Raw genomic sequence first — 16,823 nt, forward strand, 5'->3', positions numbered from 1 at the left:
AATTATAATACGGGGTTCTGTTCAGAAATTTCTTGGATCCCTTCATTTATGGGGGTACATTTTGCAAGAAATAAACAGTCCAGAGAGGTATTTACAGACGGAGTGTTTAAGTCTTGAAAACGTCGTCATAAAACTCCGAATTAAAAATGTTTTTGGAAGACAGTCGATATGAGTTGGTAACGAAGACTCTCCAGTTTGCATCGGAGAAATGTGATGAAATGGGAATCCCCCTTGAAAAAAAAAAAGTATGAGACGTTTAAAAAAGATACTTCCTGGAGAAACAGCCGAATATGCCGGACTATCTCTCGAAGATGAAACGATATAAAAGATGTTTGCTTGAAAGTTTAGACAAGCTACACCAAGAGCTTCAAACTAGAATGTAAAGTATGGCGACCCCATTCGAAAAATTCAAAATCTTTCAGGTCGAGTATTTACTCAATGATTGTGACACAGAATTCGATAAGCAAGAAATTGTTAATGATATCAAAAGACTTCACCACCTCATAAAGGCTGCAAGAATAAATGAAAAGGCCAGAAACTGACTACATTGAAGATGGCACAGTTTATTCTTGACATGAATATGATGGAATCTGTTCCAAACGTCTTTGGAACAGTATGTGTCTCTATTGCTTCTAATGAAACGAGTTTTTCAAAATTGAAACTCATAAAAAGCTATTTACGACCCACGATGAGCCAGACCCGGCTAAATAGTTTGGCAATTCTCTCAATTAAATGTGAAGTAGCAAACAACATTAAGTTGGTAGGTAAAACCAAACCAGAAGTAATTTTTAGCATAGATATAAATTTTATTATATTTTATCTTTAAATTTCAAACATGTATTTAGATAGTTCCTATATGGAGGTAAATCTTAGCTTTTTCTTATATTGGGGAGAGGACTATTCTTCGGTTATTTCCGCCACGGGCCTCCTGAATTGTAGTTACGCCACTGATGTCAGGTCACACTAGTGTAATGATTTATGAATTTTATATGCGCCAGGTTGGCTAGAATACGATCAATTTATATTAAACACCTGTTTTGTGTTTATTTCCAACATTAAATAATATTTTATTTCAATTTTTATCTGAGAATTAATAAAAGTGCAGCTGTACGACTATTAAAATAAGTATTATTAATAAGTAATAAGTATTAACATTAGATCTTGATAATAACATATCTTACATAACAAAATTGAGTAAATATTTTACAATTGAGCGTCAAAGATAGATTCTACACTTCAAATATATATCCACAGACAAAAATATTGCATACTTTATTTTCGGCCTTCATTTTTTTAACTTTAGTGATATATATTGCTGTATATTTTTCAACGGAATATTTTACCTATTTTACAATTTATTACATATAGAAGAATGTTTAAATTTTAACTGAATAAGCGATAATGATAAAACCTAATAGCTTCATGTGCTTTGACCAACATTTTTACTTATGTCAGAATGGATTTTCCACTTCTTCACTCGAGTATATAGTTTCAGTTAGCAAGATGCATCATCTAAATATAAATTGTGTTAAAAATGTTTAACGAGTGAGGGCTACAGACAAGAAAAAGAAGGTATTGTAAAAATATTCAATGTCCATCAATTTATTGTGCCTTGTTCAATTCAAGACAAGTCAATGTATCAGTCAAAATAGTAATAATGAGACTTAAGGAGGTCAGCTCAAATCTATAACGTCTGCAAGATTTGCTCGGCTTCTTCCACGTCACAAAATGTTTAAAGCTTTAAAAGAGTACCCACTAACTGGAATGAACATCAGTGGGGAAAGATTCTTCTAGATGAAATAAGAATACAATTACGGAAACCTGATGGACATAGTCGTGTGCACAGAAGATTGGAGAGCGTTTCGCATCAGGTTTTTGTGCATACAATTTTAGCTTTAAAAGCGGTTCCACTATTTTATGGGGTAGCATAGTTATAAGCACAGGCACATTATACAAAACCAAATCGATTATATTGCAATATATATATATATATATATATATATATATATATATATATATATATATATATATATATATATATATATATATATATATATATATATGTGATTCAGAAATATCATCCTAAGCGTCTATCCTGGAAGCGACATTAATTCCGAACATAATCCAGTTGTAGTCACAATGAGAACAAAACTAAAGAACATCTCAAACAGCAGAACGAAAGACTAATGCAAAAACAACATGGACTAATGCAACGGATAAACAAATAGAACAGTATAGGGAGTATATAGACGAGCAGCTAGAGATAAGAGTAGAAGCAGATGTACATGACGCCACACGAAAAACAGAAAGAGATATCAAGAACATATGGACAAGTCTCACAAACACTTACAGAAGCAGGAAAGTCAAAATAGGCAGACAAAATATCATAAAAAAAGACCTGAATGACAGACAAGTTCTTGAAATTGGTGGAAGAAAGACGCCAAGAAAAAAAACAAAATATCTTGCTGATATCGTGTTAGTAGAGGAGAGCAAAGATTTGTCGGAGGAGAAGTTGGAGGGTTGAAGAAGAGTTATTGAAGGAGAGGACCTAAGATTAGCAGGTCGAGGAATGTGGTTAGGAGGTAGAGGAATGGTTGGGGACATAGAATTGCACCGAGAAAAACTAGGAAGAGTAGGAGAATTTAAATATCTTGGTTCCTACATAACGGAAAATGGGACACTAGATCCAGAAATTGTCCACAGGATACAGGTTGGTTGGTTTAACTGGTGGCGAATGAGCGGGGTACTTTGTGATCTAAAAATCGGGAAACGGCTGAAAGGAAAGATATAAGAGTGTGGAGAGACCTGCGTTGGTGTACAGCGGTGAAGTGTGGCCTGTAAAGAAGATTCGGGAAAAGAAGATGGAGGTAGCTGAAATAAAAATGTTACGATGGATATTGGGTAAAACTATAAGGGACAGGATCAGAAACGACTTGATTAGGGAAAGAGCCGGGATGACTACAATCTCAAAAAAGATTAAAGAACAAAGACTGCAATGGTTTAACCATATCAGACGTAGAGATGAAAACTATGTGGGACGAAGGATAGAGCTGTTCGAAGTTGATGAAAGGAGAGGTAGAGGAAAATCGAAGAGAAGATGGAAGAACTTTGTGGCAGAGAACTTGAGATAGAAAGATAGACCTCTGAAAAGCGAAAAGCTGAGGAAGAAGATTTGATTATTAAAACACTCTAGCGATAAATATTTAACACTATAAATCACAAAAAACTGAGAGAAAAATATTGATTGCAGATTTGGGCAAAAGGAAACATTCAGATGATTATCAATTTTACAGTATATGTGGTAATAGAAAGGTCTCATATAAAAGAGTCTGCAAGTTAAAAAAAAATTCATTTTGGGAAAGAGCCTCAAAGTATTATTTACCTGAAGATAAATAAAACAAAAAACATGATAAATATAGAGATCATAGTTAATCAAAAAGATAACGATATTTTGAAAAGTAAAAATGGCTTTTACGAACAAAAGGTCACAAATGAAGGGATTTCTGACATTACCGATCAAGTAAGACAGAAAATTAGAATGAGATAATAACAACACCGCAACTCGTAACTGTTTACTGCCTAAAACCATGTGTGTTAATTTTAAATGAGATATACTTATCTGTTATTGTCCTCTATACATATCAAAAGAACTACCAAGGCAGACTTTGAGGATTGTGGCTTCTGTAACACAGATACTTATATATTATATCTTTTATACTTAATATTTTTCATTGTAAAAAAAATCTTATCAGATCCATATAATGACTAGTTAATTTGCATAATCTTCCAAAAAGGCATTGGCGTATCCTAATTTAAATCTCAGATCCATGTTAGATTTTAGCCTACTCCGTTATTTCTTTTGCTGGGCCTCGCCTAGATTTGAACAATATAACCACTAGACAATTCACGTCGAAATGAGTACACTCACGCGCACGTCTATCGGACTGACATTTTAACACATAGTCGCATAATTTGCTAGTATTTCCACATACAACAGTTACTAAAAGGAAAGTAACCGTAACAGATCTGAAAGACTAAAAAACCAATTCATTAGAAAATCGTTTTCATGTGACTGAAAATTGTATTTCGAGGACGCATCTGCAAAAATGTCAGCAGTTTATGAGTGGACTGGAAGCCTGAGTTCTCTTACAGAATTTTAAAAGATTTGTGATTTAAACAGAAAAAAAACTCAAAATAAACAAGGTTTATTAATTGAATGGAATAACATTAATTCTCTACGCATTAAGTATTTATACATTATTGCAGAAACCAAGTTAAACCAATTGTAAGGCTCTTTTGGCTTGTTTGTATGTAAACGTATGTGCATGCAAAATACACTATTTAGAACAGTTGGACAGACGATAGTGACAAGGGATTGTTCACAAATATTTAAAACGAGAACCGGTTGGTTATCGCAGATGGTGGTGGAGTAATGAGTTTCACACCCAATGCCCCTATGATTTTTAAATCAGGTTCCAGATTGAGAGTTTATCATAATGCTATGAATTAAGAAAATTACACAATGTACAAACTAATAGATCACTCATCAATAATTATTAAGATTGAATATGAAAATTAGTTGACGGAGAAAACTATACGATTTGTACCAATGTTTAAAACGCAACTGTATGAAGTGATCAGACGAGACCAACAAAATTATATTCAATATAAATTTGACGAAGTATTTTCAGAAAATGAACCTGTTTCTTCAAAACCTCCGTCATATAATGCACAATCCATTTGCTACAAAAATATTTTGGTGCAATTAAAATTAAAATTACAAACCAAAATATTCATTTTAAGTTAAAAGCGATTAAAGTGTTGGTTGAACAGGAATTTAACAGTCATTGTAGATTCGGATGCTAATTAATTTCGTAAATTATTTTAAACGTCCAAACAACAAAACTATGCAATATTTTTATGTTACCAACAAATAATATGAAAAGAATATCCAAACGTTTTCTTCTTGATAGTCTAAACTTCTTGTAGTCAACAGCAAAATTACAAAAGTCTAAGAAAACTGCCTAAATTGTTTTACACTATATTGGAATGGTGAACGGAAGTACCATTTTCCTTAATGTGCATAGATCTTAAGTACGTACTGTAGATAGACTGGAGTGGCACGTGCAGAAGTTCTACCACCTTTAGGTAGTCATTATCTACAACAAAAGTATAACAAGGTTAGTTCAGTTGGAAATATTTTTTATTTATTTTTTTTGTCCAATAATAAAAATCAAATAATGTTAGTGTGCTGAAATGAAAAGCTGGATACAGTTAATGTGTTTATTCCTGAATCGAAATTCCTAAAAAGAAGGTACCTTAAGTTTTTCCTTAATTTTTGCGCAGTCCGTCCAAGAATTAGATACAGAGAAATTGATAACGGTTTCGGATTCATCATTAACACTTATGTACGGGAAAAGTATATTGGCAATAATTTTAAAGATTTTACTTTCAGTTTAGATAAAACTGGAAAAAACGTATATTTACTCGTAAAGAATAGGTTCTGATGTGACTAAAAATTGAAATTTACAATATAATTTTTAAATACAGTCCATCTAATTTACTTATCGTTGCACGTCATCATCATTGACAGAGATCGAAGTTGACATAGTTGCCAAAGTATAAAAAAATCCTGAATCCATTTTAAATCAAATAGGTCACATAATTATTGCAAAAGTTGATTATACAACAAAATAAATTAATATTTAATGTAAATAAATAAAAACAAAACAAGAGTTAAAAAATAATCTTGTTAAAAACAATTTGAGCCGATTGTATGCGTCGTATAAAGATGTAAAATGGAATACTTAAACAAAACCAACACTTTTTTTCATTACTTATTAACATTAGTCAACACCGCAACTGTCAAATAAGTGTTACCAATTTATGCCAAAATATTAGCATCGTTCGATTACAGTTACAGTGTGTTCCGAACAAATGTTCTTTATAAAATCGCTTTATAGTGAATTTATACAAATTAAATGAAACATATTATTGTGTATTTCTTTAAGTTAACATTAATAGAAATCTTTAAATATTATTTCTACGCGTATATAATAAAATATGTCTAGTGGCTGTAATGCTGGTGTACTCGGCAAAGTGATTCTAAAAAGGAACACACCTACCGCCTAAATATTTCGTGTTGGTATCATGTGACCCCACGGGCTATGACGCGGATGACGTGCAACGGTAAGTAAATTAGATGAAGTATACTACTGTTGTTCAATGGAATCAAGTTTATATGTTGCAAAATATTGTTCTGGAGCTATTTTCTTGTAGCATCTTAATGTTATTTACAATTTTGTCAGAATAAACTGCTTTTAAAGTAAAATATAAACAACAAAAAAAACGAAAAGTTTGTAATGTTAAAATTGTTTTTTACAGTGTACTGCTGAGAAAGCCATGTATTTTGAAATGCTCCGAAGGGTTTCCGCGGCTAGTACAATTAAACCTAGAGCTAAGACTAATACTATTACAAGAATTAATATTAAACTCAACAGTCTTTCGGGTTGAACCGCATCGATTATTATTGCGCCGACCTTTCAACATCCTCTTTGGTGTCTTCTTAAGGGCTTCCGAGGGCTTAGTCTCCCGAGCCCCCAGAGACTACTACATGATCACTAACCAATGCGTTATTACTACTGAGAACAGAGGACAGTTCATCTTTACCGTCGATGGTGACGTGGTTTGACCATCGAGCAAAAAGACAAAAGAGGGAATCTAATCGTTATGAAAAGGCGACCAAAAAAGTGGCCTCTGATGGCGGACATATCCGGAAATTCGAATGCGTCAAATTTAAATTTCATGACACTTATTAACAGTAGCTATAAAATAGTTTTCAGAATGTGTCTTAGACGAGAAAATTTTAATTAAATATTAACGATAACAGTCTAAAATGTGAAACAATTGTTAAAAAACTTCAATATAAATAAGATTTCATGTGATAGTTTAGACAAATAATAACATAACCCAACTAAATTTGATTTCTTAAACAAGGAAAGACTCTCTTTCCTTGTTTAATTTGGCCTCTCAAGATGGCACTTCCTGTCTAACAATATTTTTGCCCCCACTACCTTTACATTCCCTCTTTTGTCTTTTTGCTCGATGGGTTTGACATACTTTGTACTAAAATTACACATTGGAGGCCAAGAGCAGACAAACTTACTAGAGGAAGATCATCTACACGTTGAGCTGACGACATCAGGCGTATCACCAAAAATTGGAAACAAAGAGCACAAAATCGCAAAGAATACAGGAGTTTAAGGGAGGCCTATGTCCAGCAGTGGACGTGATAAATGAAGGCTCAATGATAATGATACAATTGTAGTTTACGTTTCTTTTTGTATATATATGTATTATCTTACCATTTTCCGGCGTAACTATTCCATGTCTAATGAGAAAATCCAAAGCTACTGGCGCGCTGGTCGTTTTGAAATCGGCAGTTAGGATTTTTTCCAGGCACTGATTGGCTGTCAGTAGTTCGAAAGTCTCTACTTCTCCATCTGCATTAACTGGCACGAAGTCTACTGGTAACTCTAAATCGAAGATGAACTCCGTATTCGGGAAAAGACCACGGTCTGATTCGAAGAAAAATCTAAAACATTTAATCAATTGTACAGCGCCCGTCTAAAGTCTGTCAAAGATATTTTCTACATCATATACCTAAAATTAATAAATTTTTGGTAACTGAACTAAGGTACCTGTTCACAGTTTTTGATGGGATTCGGAGACCGCCGCCATTTTTGAATAAAGTTTTAAACGGGATAAAATGAAAAATAATAAAAAGTTTAAAAGCCTTTTTGAACGACACCTACACAATGCCGAGTTTTAACACAAAAACATCAAAATATTCAAGTATTATATTTGAGTAAACAGTTGTCCCAACATATTTCTGAATCATCAAAACCGAAATGAGTAAAATTTTTGGGCAACTGAATTATATTTAAGCAAACACAAATATGGGTCTTTAAATAAGTGCTTCCTATCTTCAGATTTAAAAGTGTGTGTTCAACAAAGATTTCATCGAAATTTTTTATTCTTACGAAAGGAATCTCAATGCCGATATTCAGATTCAAATAGATTAGTCTGAATTTGAGATCAGGTTATGTTGGCTTTGAAGGCCTCTGTAGTTTGTGGCTTATTCGCGTAGACCTCTGACTTAAGAAAACCACACAAGAAATAGTTTAACGGGGTCAAATATCTACGTGAAATGACCATACTCTCAAATCGATCGAGCACAATGTCCAATGTAGCACGAGCTGTAAAGCACGTAACACCATCCTGTTGGAACCACATGTCGTTGGTGTCCATATCATCCAATTCAGGCAAATTATACAGTATCTGTTTCTTGACGCACCCATTCCTTCAAAAATGTACTTCATCGCTGAAGATGATTTTTCGATGAAAATTAGGGTCAGTTCCAACTGCTCCAGAGCCCATTCAGGGAATACACATTGTTGTCTATTCTCGTTTACCTTCAGCTCCTGGGTACGTTGAATTTTGTACGAGTACAGACACAGGTCACGACACAAGATTCGCTAAGTTGTGGTCTATGAAAGCACATACACTGATTTTTCTGCAGACTCTCATGAACAGCAGCGATGTTTTCGGCAGATCTTGCGTTTTGTCGACGTACGGTTATTGATTGATTGTTTACTGAACCAGTGGACTCAAATTTATCTCCCACACTACGAGAAGTCTTCTCTGTAGACAGGACGATCATGTCGACCGTATAATGGACAAAGCGCTCGGAAGGTTGCCTAAACAGTGCACCCACTTTGATACAACAATTTTATGTGTCGTTGTACGCTATGAACATCGACGGTGATTTGGTAAAATTTACTGAATAAATGACACCCAATTTGACAGATGTAGTTTCAACAATATGGCTCTACTCTACAACTTTCAAAGTTTGGAAGTCGCTATTGGAACACTCTTTATATTTACTTTCAAATGCTATTTGCAAAGTAGGTTTATTTATGTAATCCAATAAAAGCCCCCTTTTTATAGGATTACATAAATTCAGTACTAATAGTGATAATCGATAATATTTAATTAGAAATGTCCACAAAAAAAAATGATGATATAATTCTTCTTAGACTCCTTTCTGTGTCCCATTTCTTTCTATTAAGTGTAATAGATAGCGAAAAAAAAAAATTTAAACAACAAAACACTGAAAACTCTTGTTTTCAACACTTCCACAAAATATATTATAATGTATTATCAATACAGCTATTTAAAGTGACCACTTGAGAAAAGCACACTTTCGAAGCAGCTGTAGTGATAATAAACTATAATACATTTTGTGGAAGTGCCTAAAACAAAAGTTTTCAGTGTCTTATTGTTAGATAAAATGAACTTCCATTAAGTAACGGCCGAATCCATCATTTATGAAAAAAAATGTATATAAGATATTTATATATCAGTCAGATATATATATATATATATATATATATATATATATATATATATATATATATATATATATATATATATATATATATATATATATTGTCAAACTTTTTCTTTCCCAACCAAAGAAAAATAAATAAAAATATCCATCGGAATAAAATTTTAAGATATCATTATAAACAAAAATGTATATATTAATTTAAGATAAGATTTAGTGTAGATAAGAATAGAAATTTGTTTGGCAAACGACCTTTTTCCGTTTCAAACAAAATTATCAAAAAACCTTTGTTTAGAATTAGAAGACATTTTACCTGTAAGTTAATCTTTTCATTGTTTGTATAGTCGAGTATTAAATGACCATATTCTAATCTTTTGAAATATGTATAAATGATGTATTGAAAAAACCAATTTTAAAGTAAGCTATTTAGTTTTTCTCTGAAACCGAAATTAGGCTTTTCCAAAATCATGGTAAACACAATTTGAGCTTTTGATTGGACGGTCGTCTTTAAATGGGAATTTGTGAGTCGATCAGGAGAGAGGAGAAGTTAGTCATATTTTGGTCATCGAAAGGAAACAGTCGTTCGTCTCAAGATAGGGTGTGGTTCGTGAGTTTGGATACCGGCGTAACGAAAAGAAGTGAATAGTTTGAAGAAGGAGATAACAAGTAGATTAAAAGAGGTCCGTGTATCTACCGTGGGCATTTTATAAAGTATATGTGAAAGTATTCTTACGGCATCAAGTTGACAAAAGGAGGTCCTGGTGTCATAAATAAGTAGCTGAGTTTGAAGAAGTGAAACAGGTGTTTTTTGTGTAGTCTGCAGGAGGTTTGCAGAGACGTTAAGAAAGAGCCGAGGTGCAAAGGAGGAGAGATCACATCGTTGAGGAGACTGGACTTTTCTGGGTATTTTCCAACATACAACTCAAGAAGAAAATAAGCTGTAAGTGTTTGTACAATTGAATTTTATATCTGTGAAGGATCGTTTCGACATCATGGTTATTAGCATTCAAATTTAAGAACTGAGGTTTTGTTAGGCTAATCAAAAGTTTAAAGTTTTGTTGTTTCTTGTTTCAAGTAAAGAAAATTTTAAGTAAAATTGGTTTTTCACGTAATACAAATGTATGTAGCTTTATAATCTTATTATTATAAAAATTTGATTTATTTTCTTGTATGCTGATTGATAAGATAACGACAGATTTTAATAATTGTTTTATTCGTTCATATAAAATAAAGAAACGTAAATCTTTGTAATATAATATATTTGTATTCTTATCCTTTCTTCTCTACCCCGATAAAAGACAACTAGAAAATCTTTTGAATCCATCGAACACAGGTAATATAAGGATTATTTTACTTTTGATAACAAATAAGTTATAACTCTTTTTTATTGGCTCAATAAACTAAGATTAAAGTCAAAATAAACAAGCATAACAATAAATATATATATATATATATATATATATATATATATATATATATATATATATATATATATATATATATATATATATATATCGCAGCCAGATGGTTAAATTAGCCGTTCTATTTAAACAGCTAGCGCTCTGATTGAATAAGGCCAGTCAATCACACGACTAGTTATTTTATCAAATTTTTATGCAATTAAAAAGTTCAACGACATGGCTGATTGAAAAGCCGCCATATCATTGACATAATTTGTTTATTGACCACGGCGTCGCTAGTAGCACCAACCAAGAGCAGTGGCAAAACGAATAACCAACAAGATTAAAAGATAGCCCTGGATCAAAAAGTCCATGCTTGTATCCAGCACTTCAAAATACTAAAGAAACATTTTTTTGCACTCGTCAGTCTCGGAAAGGATGAACTAGTAGAAAAAGAGATCTGGGTTTATCTGACGTAGTCTGGAATTATTTCTTCCTGGCATTTAGTCTGCAACTGCGGCAGATAATATTAAAGGCAACGCGTCAATGGTTTATCTGCCGTATTTATAGCCTTAGTGCACTCTCCAGAATCTGCCGGCTGGTCCGAATCAGTGCTGGAATTATAGGTGCGTCTGAGAACAGGTTTTTATATTTCGTAGGACTAAAATCTACATCTTGTTTAACGCTCAGATCCAGATCAGCCAATTTCAGGGATTGTTTTTCCAATCTTTTTATATAGGTATACGCCAAAGATCCAGACAAACCTTTAACTGCTTGAGGAATTTATCGTGTTCATTGTAGTGGTTCAGAGTAGATTGGAACAACAAAACGCAGTGTAAATAGTCGTTTCACTGGAAACATCAGGAACTATATCCTTCCTTACTGCCAGAAAGCGGCAGTTGCCGAACACAGAAATACATGTGCTCAGTAGAAGAAGGCCCCAGATGCACCGAGCGATAACCTTTTACAAAACATAGGCAGCGAAAGCCTACATTCATTAAAAAATACAGATCTCTCGGAAAGGAGATTTATAAAATAAAAATACTGAATTGACAAACGAAATATTCACAACTAGAGGATATTAAAACAACGTGTGGCTTTGCTAATTAATTGTTAAAAATAGCCACTTGATTATTACATATAAACTAGGTGCTGTTATTTAGTGCTAATTAAAAATAAACTTACGAAACACAGCCAGCACTAATTAAATTCTTTAACAATTCTACCGGTACAGAGGCCTCTTCCATTGCCTCTTTATGTGCAGTCTCCAAAATACCATGTCCTACAGATAAACCACCTCCAACCATATTGTCCCATTTCCCTTAAAAATATTAAAACATAAAATAATATTTCAAAGTTATCGACTTTATATTATTTGTTTATACTCTCGATTAAAGTTATATTGACTTTACAAAGCAAACTCTAATATAGGTACCATCTCCATAGAAGTTTTTTTTACATCTTTATTAAACTGTAAAACCCTTTTTTTGCTGTAGCCTTTTTTTTAACACAATTAAAAATAATAGAAATTATGATACATATTAGGTAACAAGTTTTCGGAAAACTCTTTACTTGCAATTTATTCTAATTGCATTGTAATAAAACTGAAACAAAATAATTCAAAATACAAAGTTTTGAATGCAAAATAACCTGGTGAAGACTGTCTACGTCAAAATCATCACTAAGTAATAAATCAAACTAATAATAAAAATAACTCAACAAAAATAAATTAAAAAAAGACTCATGTCGGATTCGAACCCTCAGCGTCCGTGTGCAAGTATGGTAGTCTTACCACTAAACCACCAAGCTTCGATAATTCTATATGTTACTGAACATTTAAGGTCATTATAAAAGAAAGATGTCATTAAAAATAACAGTCATATTATTAAACATTGAAAAGCGATATCTGGACAACATCAAAATCAAAAGTGATTACATATTTTAATTAATTCTGTTTGAAAAAAGTTAGCTAAAATTATTATGGAATTGGTAAGTAAATAGTAAATGAATCGAAATAGACAAGCATTATATATTTTTTAGGTTAGTACCTAAGTGGTATTTTTTGCTTAATTCAGGGACTGCTCACTGGTAAAATTGGAGAATATCCCAAAATAGATCTCCTAATTAGGGGCTTTCATTTCATACATAACTTTACCTTAAGTCACAATTATATTTATTTTACCCATGCGTATCGTGTATGGTTATAAAACAGATTTTGAAAGGTATAAAAAATACTATACACATACTGTAAGTAGGTTTCATATTATACAAGAATTTAAAACTTTAGGTAACTACGATTATGGCGATTAAGAATTTAATTACAACTTGAAAGATATTAAAATTATTAGTTTTAAAATTATTGATAAATACCTGGCCATGTTTGTTTCGTTGACGATCGTTTTTGAAACCAAAGACAGAGACCTGGAAAATAAATTATAAAAAGTTAGTTTTCTTAAGAGGGAGAAGAATTTTTTCATTTTAAATCGATAGTATAACTCTTCAAGACCATCCAGTTAAAATTTCAGAGTGATGGGAGTAAAATTGATGGAGTGATTAACCCTCCTTTCCACGGGTGACTTTTTTGTGATGCAAATCCACGGGTGGGGTCTATCAGAACCAAATTTTAAACATCGTTTTTCTCAATAAAAAAATTTTTTTTTTAATATTTTTTTTTTACAAGAGTTTACTAAAAAAGTCATGAACGGCAATATACAAAAGAAAAATATAAAAAAAGACAACATTATTACTCTATATAGTTACAGTAATACAAGTAAAAACTAAATATCCAAAATTAAAATTGGAAACAGAAAATAGAGGGGGTTAAATAATGCTAATTTTGTTTCTATACAATCGGCACAACATGCTTTTATATGTTCCACACATAAAGAGTTTTTGCACAATTGGCAAAAATACCTAGTTTTTCTTTTTTTACAATACTTACACCATCCCCGTTTTCCCGGGGGCTGAGTCATCACTCGTCGTTTGCTCAATTCCAGAAAATTTTTCAGCAAGTAACCGTGATGTTCCCGGTATACGCATATTTAGCGCTCTTATTTTCATATTTTTCTGGACTAACGCAATTCCTAAAGACTTCAGAAACAATCGACGAGAAGACCGAAATTCCGCATTCGTATTATTGGATCTTAGTATATAATAAATGCATTTATAGCTGCAATATTAGCCAAGCCTTAGCACAAAACAAGAAACGTCCACCCACGGGTGGGGTCTGTCAGGATACTTTTGCAGGTAGCGATTAAAAGGATTCATACAATTTTACCAAATTATGATAAAGTGTACTATTCAGTACCATTAAAAGGTACACCGAGTCTAGGAAAAAATACAAAAAAAAATAAGCAAATTTCATTTATACTTGTACTGATGGACCCCACCCGTGGGACGGAGGGTTAAGCATTTTAAACGTAAGAGCTACAACGCGCCAAAAACGGTAAATATTTTTCAAGTCGATGTTCACTGTATCTGAAAAACTACTTGATCGATCCTTCTCGAATTTTACACACTTCTTTTATAGATAAATTACTAGGTCGTAACGTCGAGATATTGTCCATTTTGTTATAATTAATTTTAGAAGTTCAAACTTGTCAAATTTTAACAAAAATGTTTCAAAAATTAAAAAGTCAAAAAATTAGTCTTTTTTACTTCTAAAAATTGAAAAATCAATAAACGAATAATATCTCGAGGTTGCTACCTAGGAAGACTCATAAACTAACGAAATCTCTTTGGTTTTTTGTTAACAGATGATCCAGTTATACGTTACGATGGACACCGCAAAGTATAACTTTTTTACATCTTTGAAAATTGGCTGTCATTAACTCAATTTTTAATATGTTTGTACCAAAATTTCAGAAAATACTCTTGAAATGTACTATACCACATACTACTAACGTTATAAATAAATTTATATTAAACAATTTTTCAAAAATAACTCTTAAAAATATGTTTAAAATATTGAAAATCAACCTACCCACACCCTCCTTAACTAAAGTCACAAAAATAATGAATTTACTGTATAAATTTTATTTACGCAGAAAATGCAATTGCGTCTCAACTGAAAAATTGGCATTGTTGCCTTATTGTTTATGCCGTTTTCCGTTCGCAAATATTTGCCCCATACTTCAGTTGTCATCAAGTGCCACCAATCACGCACCTTGATGTGCATCGCCCTTCCTTCTGGAACTTATAATTAAATTTAATTGGTTGAGAAATGAAAAAGTTTCATATAAAAGTTAATTTATCTTTAAATATGTGACATTTTCGGATCTCAAGTCAGTCAGTGTCTAGCACATGGTTTTACCCGTGTAGGGTAGCTCCCTAGAGCACTTTGCTCGAAGGGCTCTGCAAACTTTCTAAGACTCTGGAGCTGAGTTTTTTTTCTTAGAAAGACTGTGTTTTATTTCCACCACCAATAAAACCTTAAAGGCATTGCCTCTTCAAGACAATGCCACAATAAGAGCGTACCGGCTAACTACGCAATATTACACCATATTGCGCAATAGTTAGAACAATTAATAAACATGGAAACTTGCACCAAGATGCTAACACTTTTTCATACGTTTATTAATTACACCGGAGACGACATGGCGCCCAACCTTTTAACGAACTCTACCACGACTCCGAGATGTCAGAGTTCTCATGCTCCGCGATCGAAAATCGCAAAAATTCCAACACGACGCCTGCATCAAAACCACTCAAGAAAACAGCGGGGAGAAGCATCGGATGTTAGTACACCAAACTAACAGGCCGATATCCACCTTCTGCAGCCCTGAAACCGTCGATGTGCCATATCTCCGACGAGCCAGCCTACTTGATGCTAAGTACCTGATGCGATGGATGTCTCCGCAGTAGCCAGTCACTGCCTGCCTACCATTATGTGGTCCAGAGTCACCACGGAGGCTCAGGCAAACTCACCGGCGACTTGCAGATGGGAAAAGTATAGCTAGAGAGGACGAAGCCGCCGTAGAACGAGCACGTCGCCGAGGATGGACCTGCAGATGCTGTCAACAACACCGACCACCGCCTGTGAGTGTTTTTGTGCAGTGCAAGTGCGTGCTACGTGAATGTACGCGAGTGTAGTGTGTGTTAGAGAACTGTAAGTTAATTTGACAATATGGACATATACATTTTGATATATTTTATGCATCTTTTTTCTTTTCTATATGTGAATTGTAAAAAAATTGTTTTTCTTAATTTTTTTTTAATAAAATAAGTTTTTTTTAATAAAATCAGCTTTTTTATCAGCCTCAGAGTCTCCAAAGCAGGGGGGATGTCATCAAGTGCCACCAATCACGCACCTTGATGTGCATCGCCCTTCCTTCTGGAACTTATAATTAAATTTAATTGGTTGAGAAATGAAAAAGTTTCATATAAAAGTTAATTTATCTTTAAATATGGGACATTTTCGGATCTCAAGTCAGTCAGTGTCTAGCACATGGTTTTACCCGTGTAGGGTAGCTCTCTAGAGCACTTTGCTCGAAGGGCTCTGCAAACTTTCTAAGACTCTGGAGCTGAGTTTTTTTTCTTAGAAAGACTGCGTTTTATTTCCACCACCAATAAAACCTTAAAGGCATTGCCTCTTCAAGACAATGCCACAATAAGAGCGTACCGGCTAACTACGCAATATTACACCATAGTGCGCAATAGTTAGAACAATTAATAAACATGGAAACTTGCTCCAAGTTGTTAACACTTTTTCATAGGTTTATTAATTACACCGGAGACGACACAGTATGAGGCAAAATTAAGAAACTGATATGTTACGTCAAATTTGTCAAACTAATTGTTTATCACCGAGAATATATTTCTCTAATACTCTCTGTTGATTATTTGAATTAATGAATTTGTTAAGTGTTTCTCAAATACTCTTAGGCCTGTTGAATAACCATTTAAAATTTGGACTAAATATGGCCTCATAGTACAGTATGTGGCCTTATCTAAAAGTGTGTATGAATAATTTTGTTTTTGTACCAGGGGTATAGTCGGTTCGCTGTTCCCAGTCC

The 16,823-nt window shown here is 33.2% G+C and overlaps 1 protein-coding gene across 1 annotated transcript in view; it reads right to left on the minus strand.

Annotated features, from left to right (window-relative positions):
• Positions 1–255: 255 nt before the first annotated feature.
• LOC140445131 (uncharacterized) overlaps positions 256–16,823 on the minus strand; it is a 62,786-nt gene continuing 46,218 nt past the window's right edge. Inside the window, exons 5-8 of the mRNA XM_072536971.1 lie at positions 13,180–13,230; positions 11,995–12,130; positions 7,365–7,594; positions 256–5,159 (exon numbers count right to left, since the gene is read on the minus strand). Of these exons, the coding sequence (XP_072393072.1) occupies positions 5,035–5,159; positions 7,365–7,594; positions 11,995–12,130; positions 13,180–13,230 (542 nt within the window). The 3' untranslated portion in view covers positions 256–5,034. The remainder of the gene's footprint in view (positions 5,160–7,364; positions 7,595–11,994; positions 12,131–13,179; positions 13,231–16,823) is intronic.

The sequence above is a fragment of the Diabrotica undecimpunctata genome, chromosome 7, assembly GCF_040954645.1.
Source record: "Diabrotica undecimpunctata isolate CICGRU chromosome 7, icDiaUnde3, whole genome shotgun sequence".
Lineage (NCBI taxonomy): Eukaryota > Metazoa > Arthropoda > Insecta > Coleoptera > Chrysomelidae > Diabrotica > Diabrotica undecimpunctata.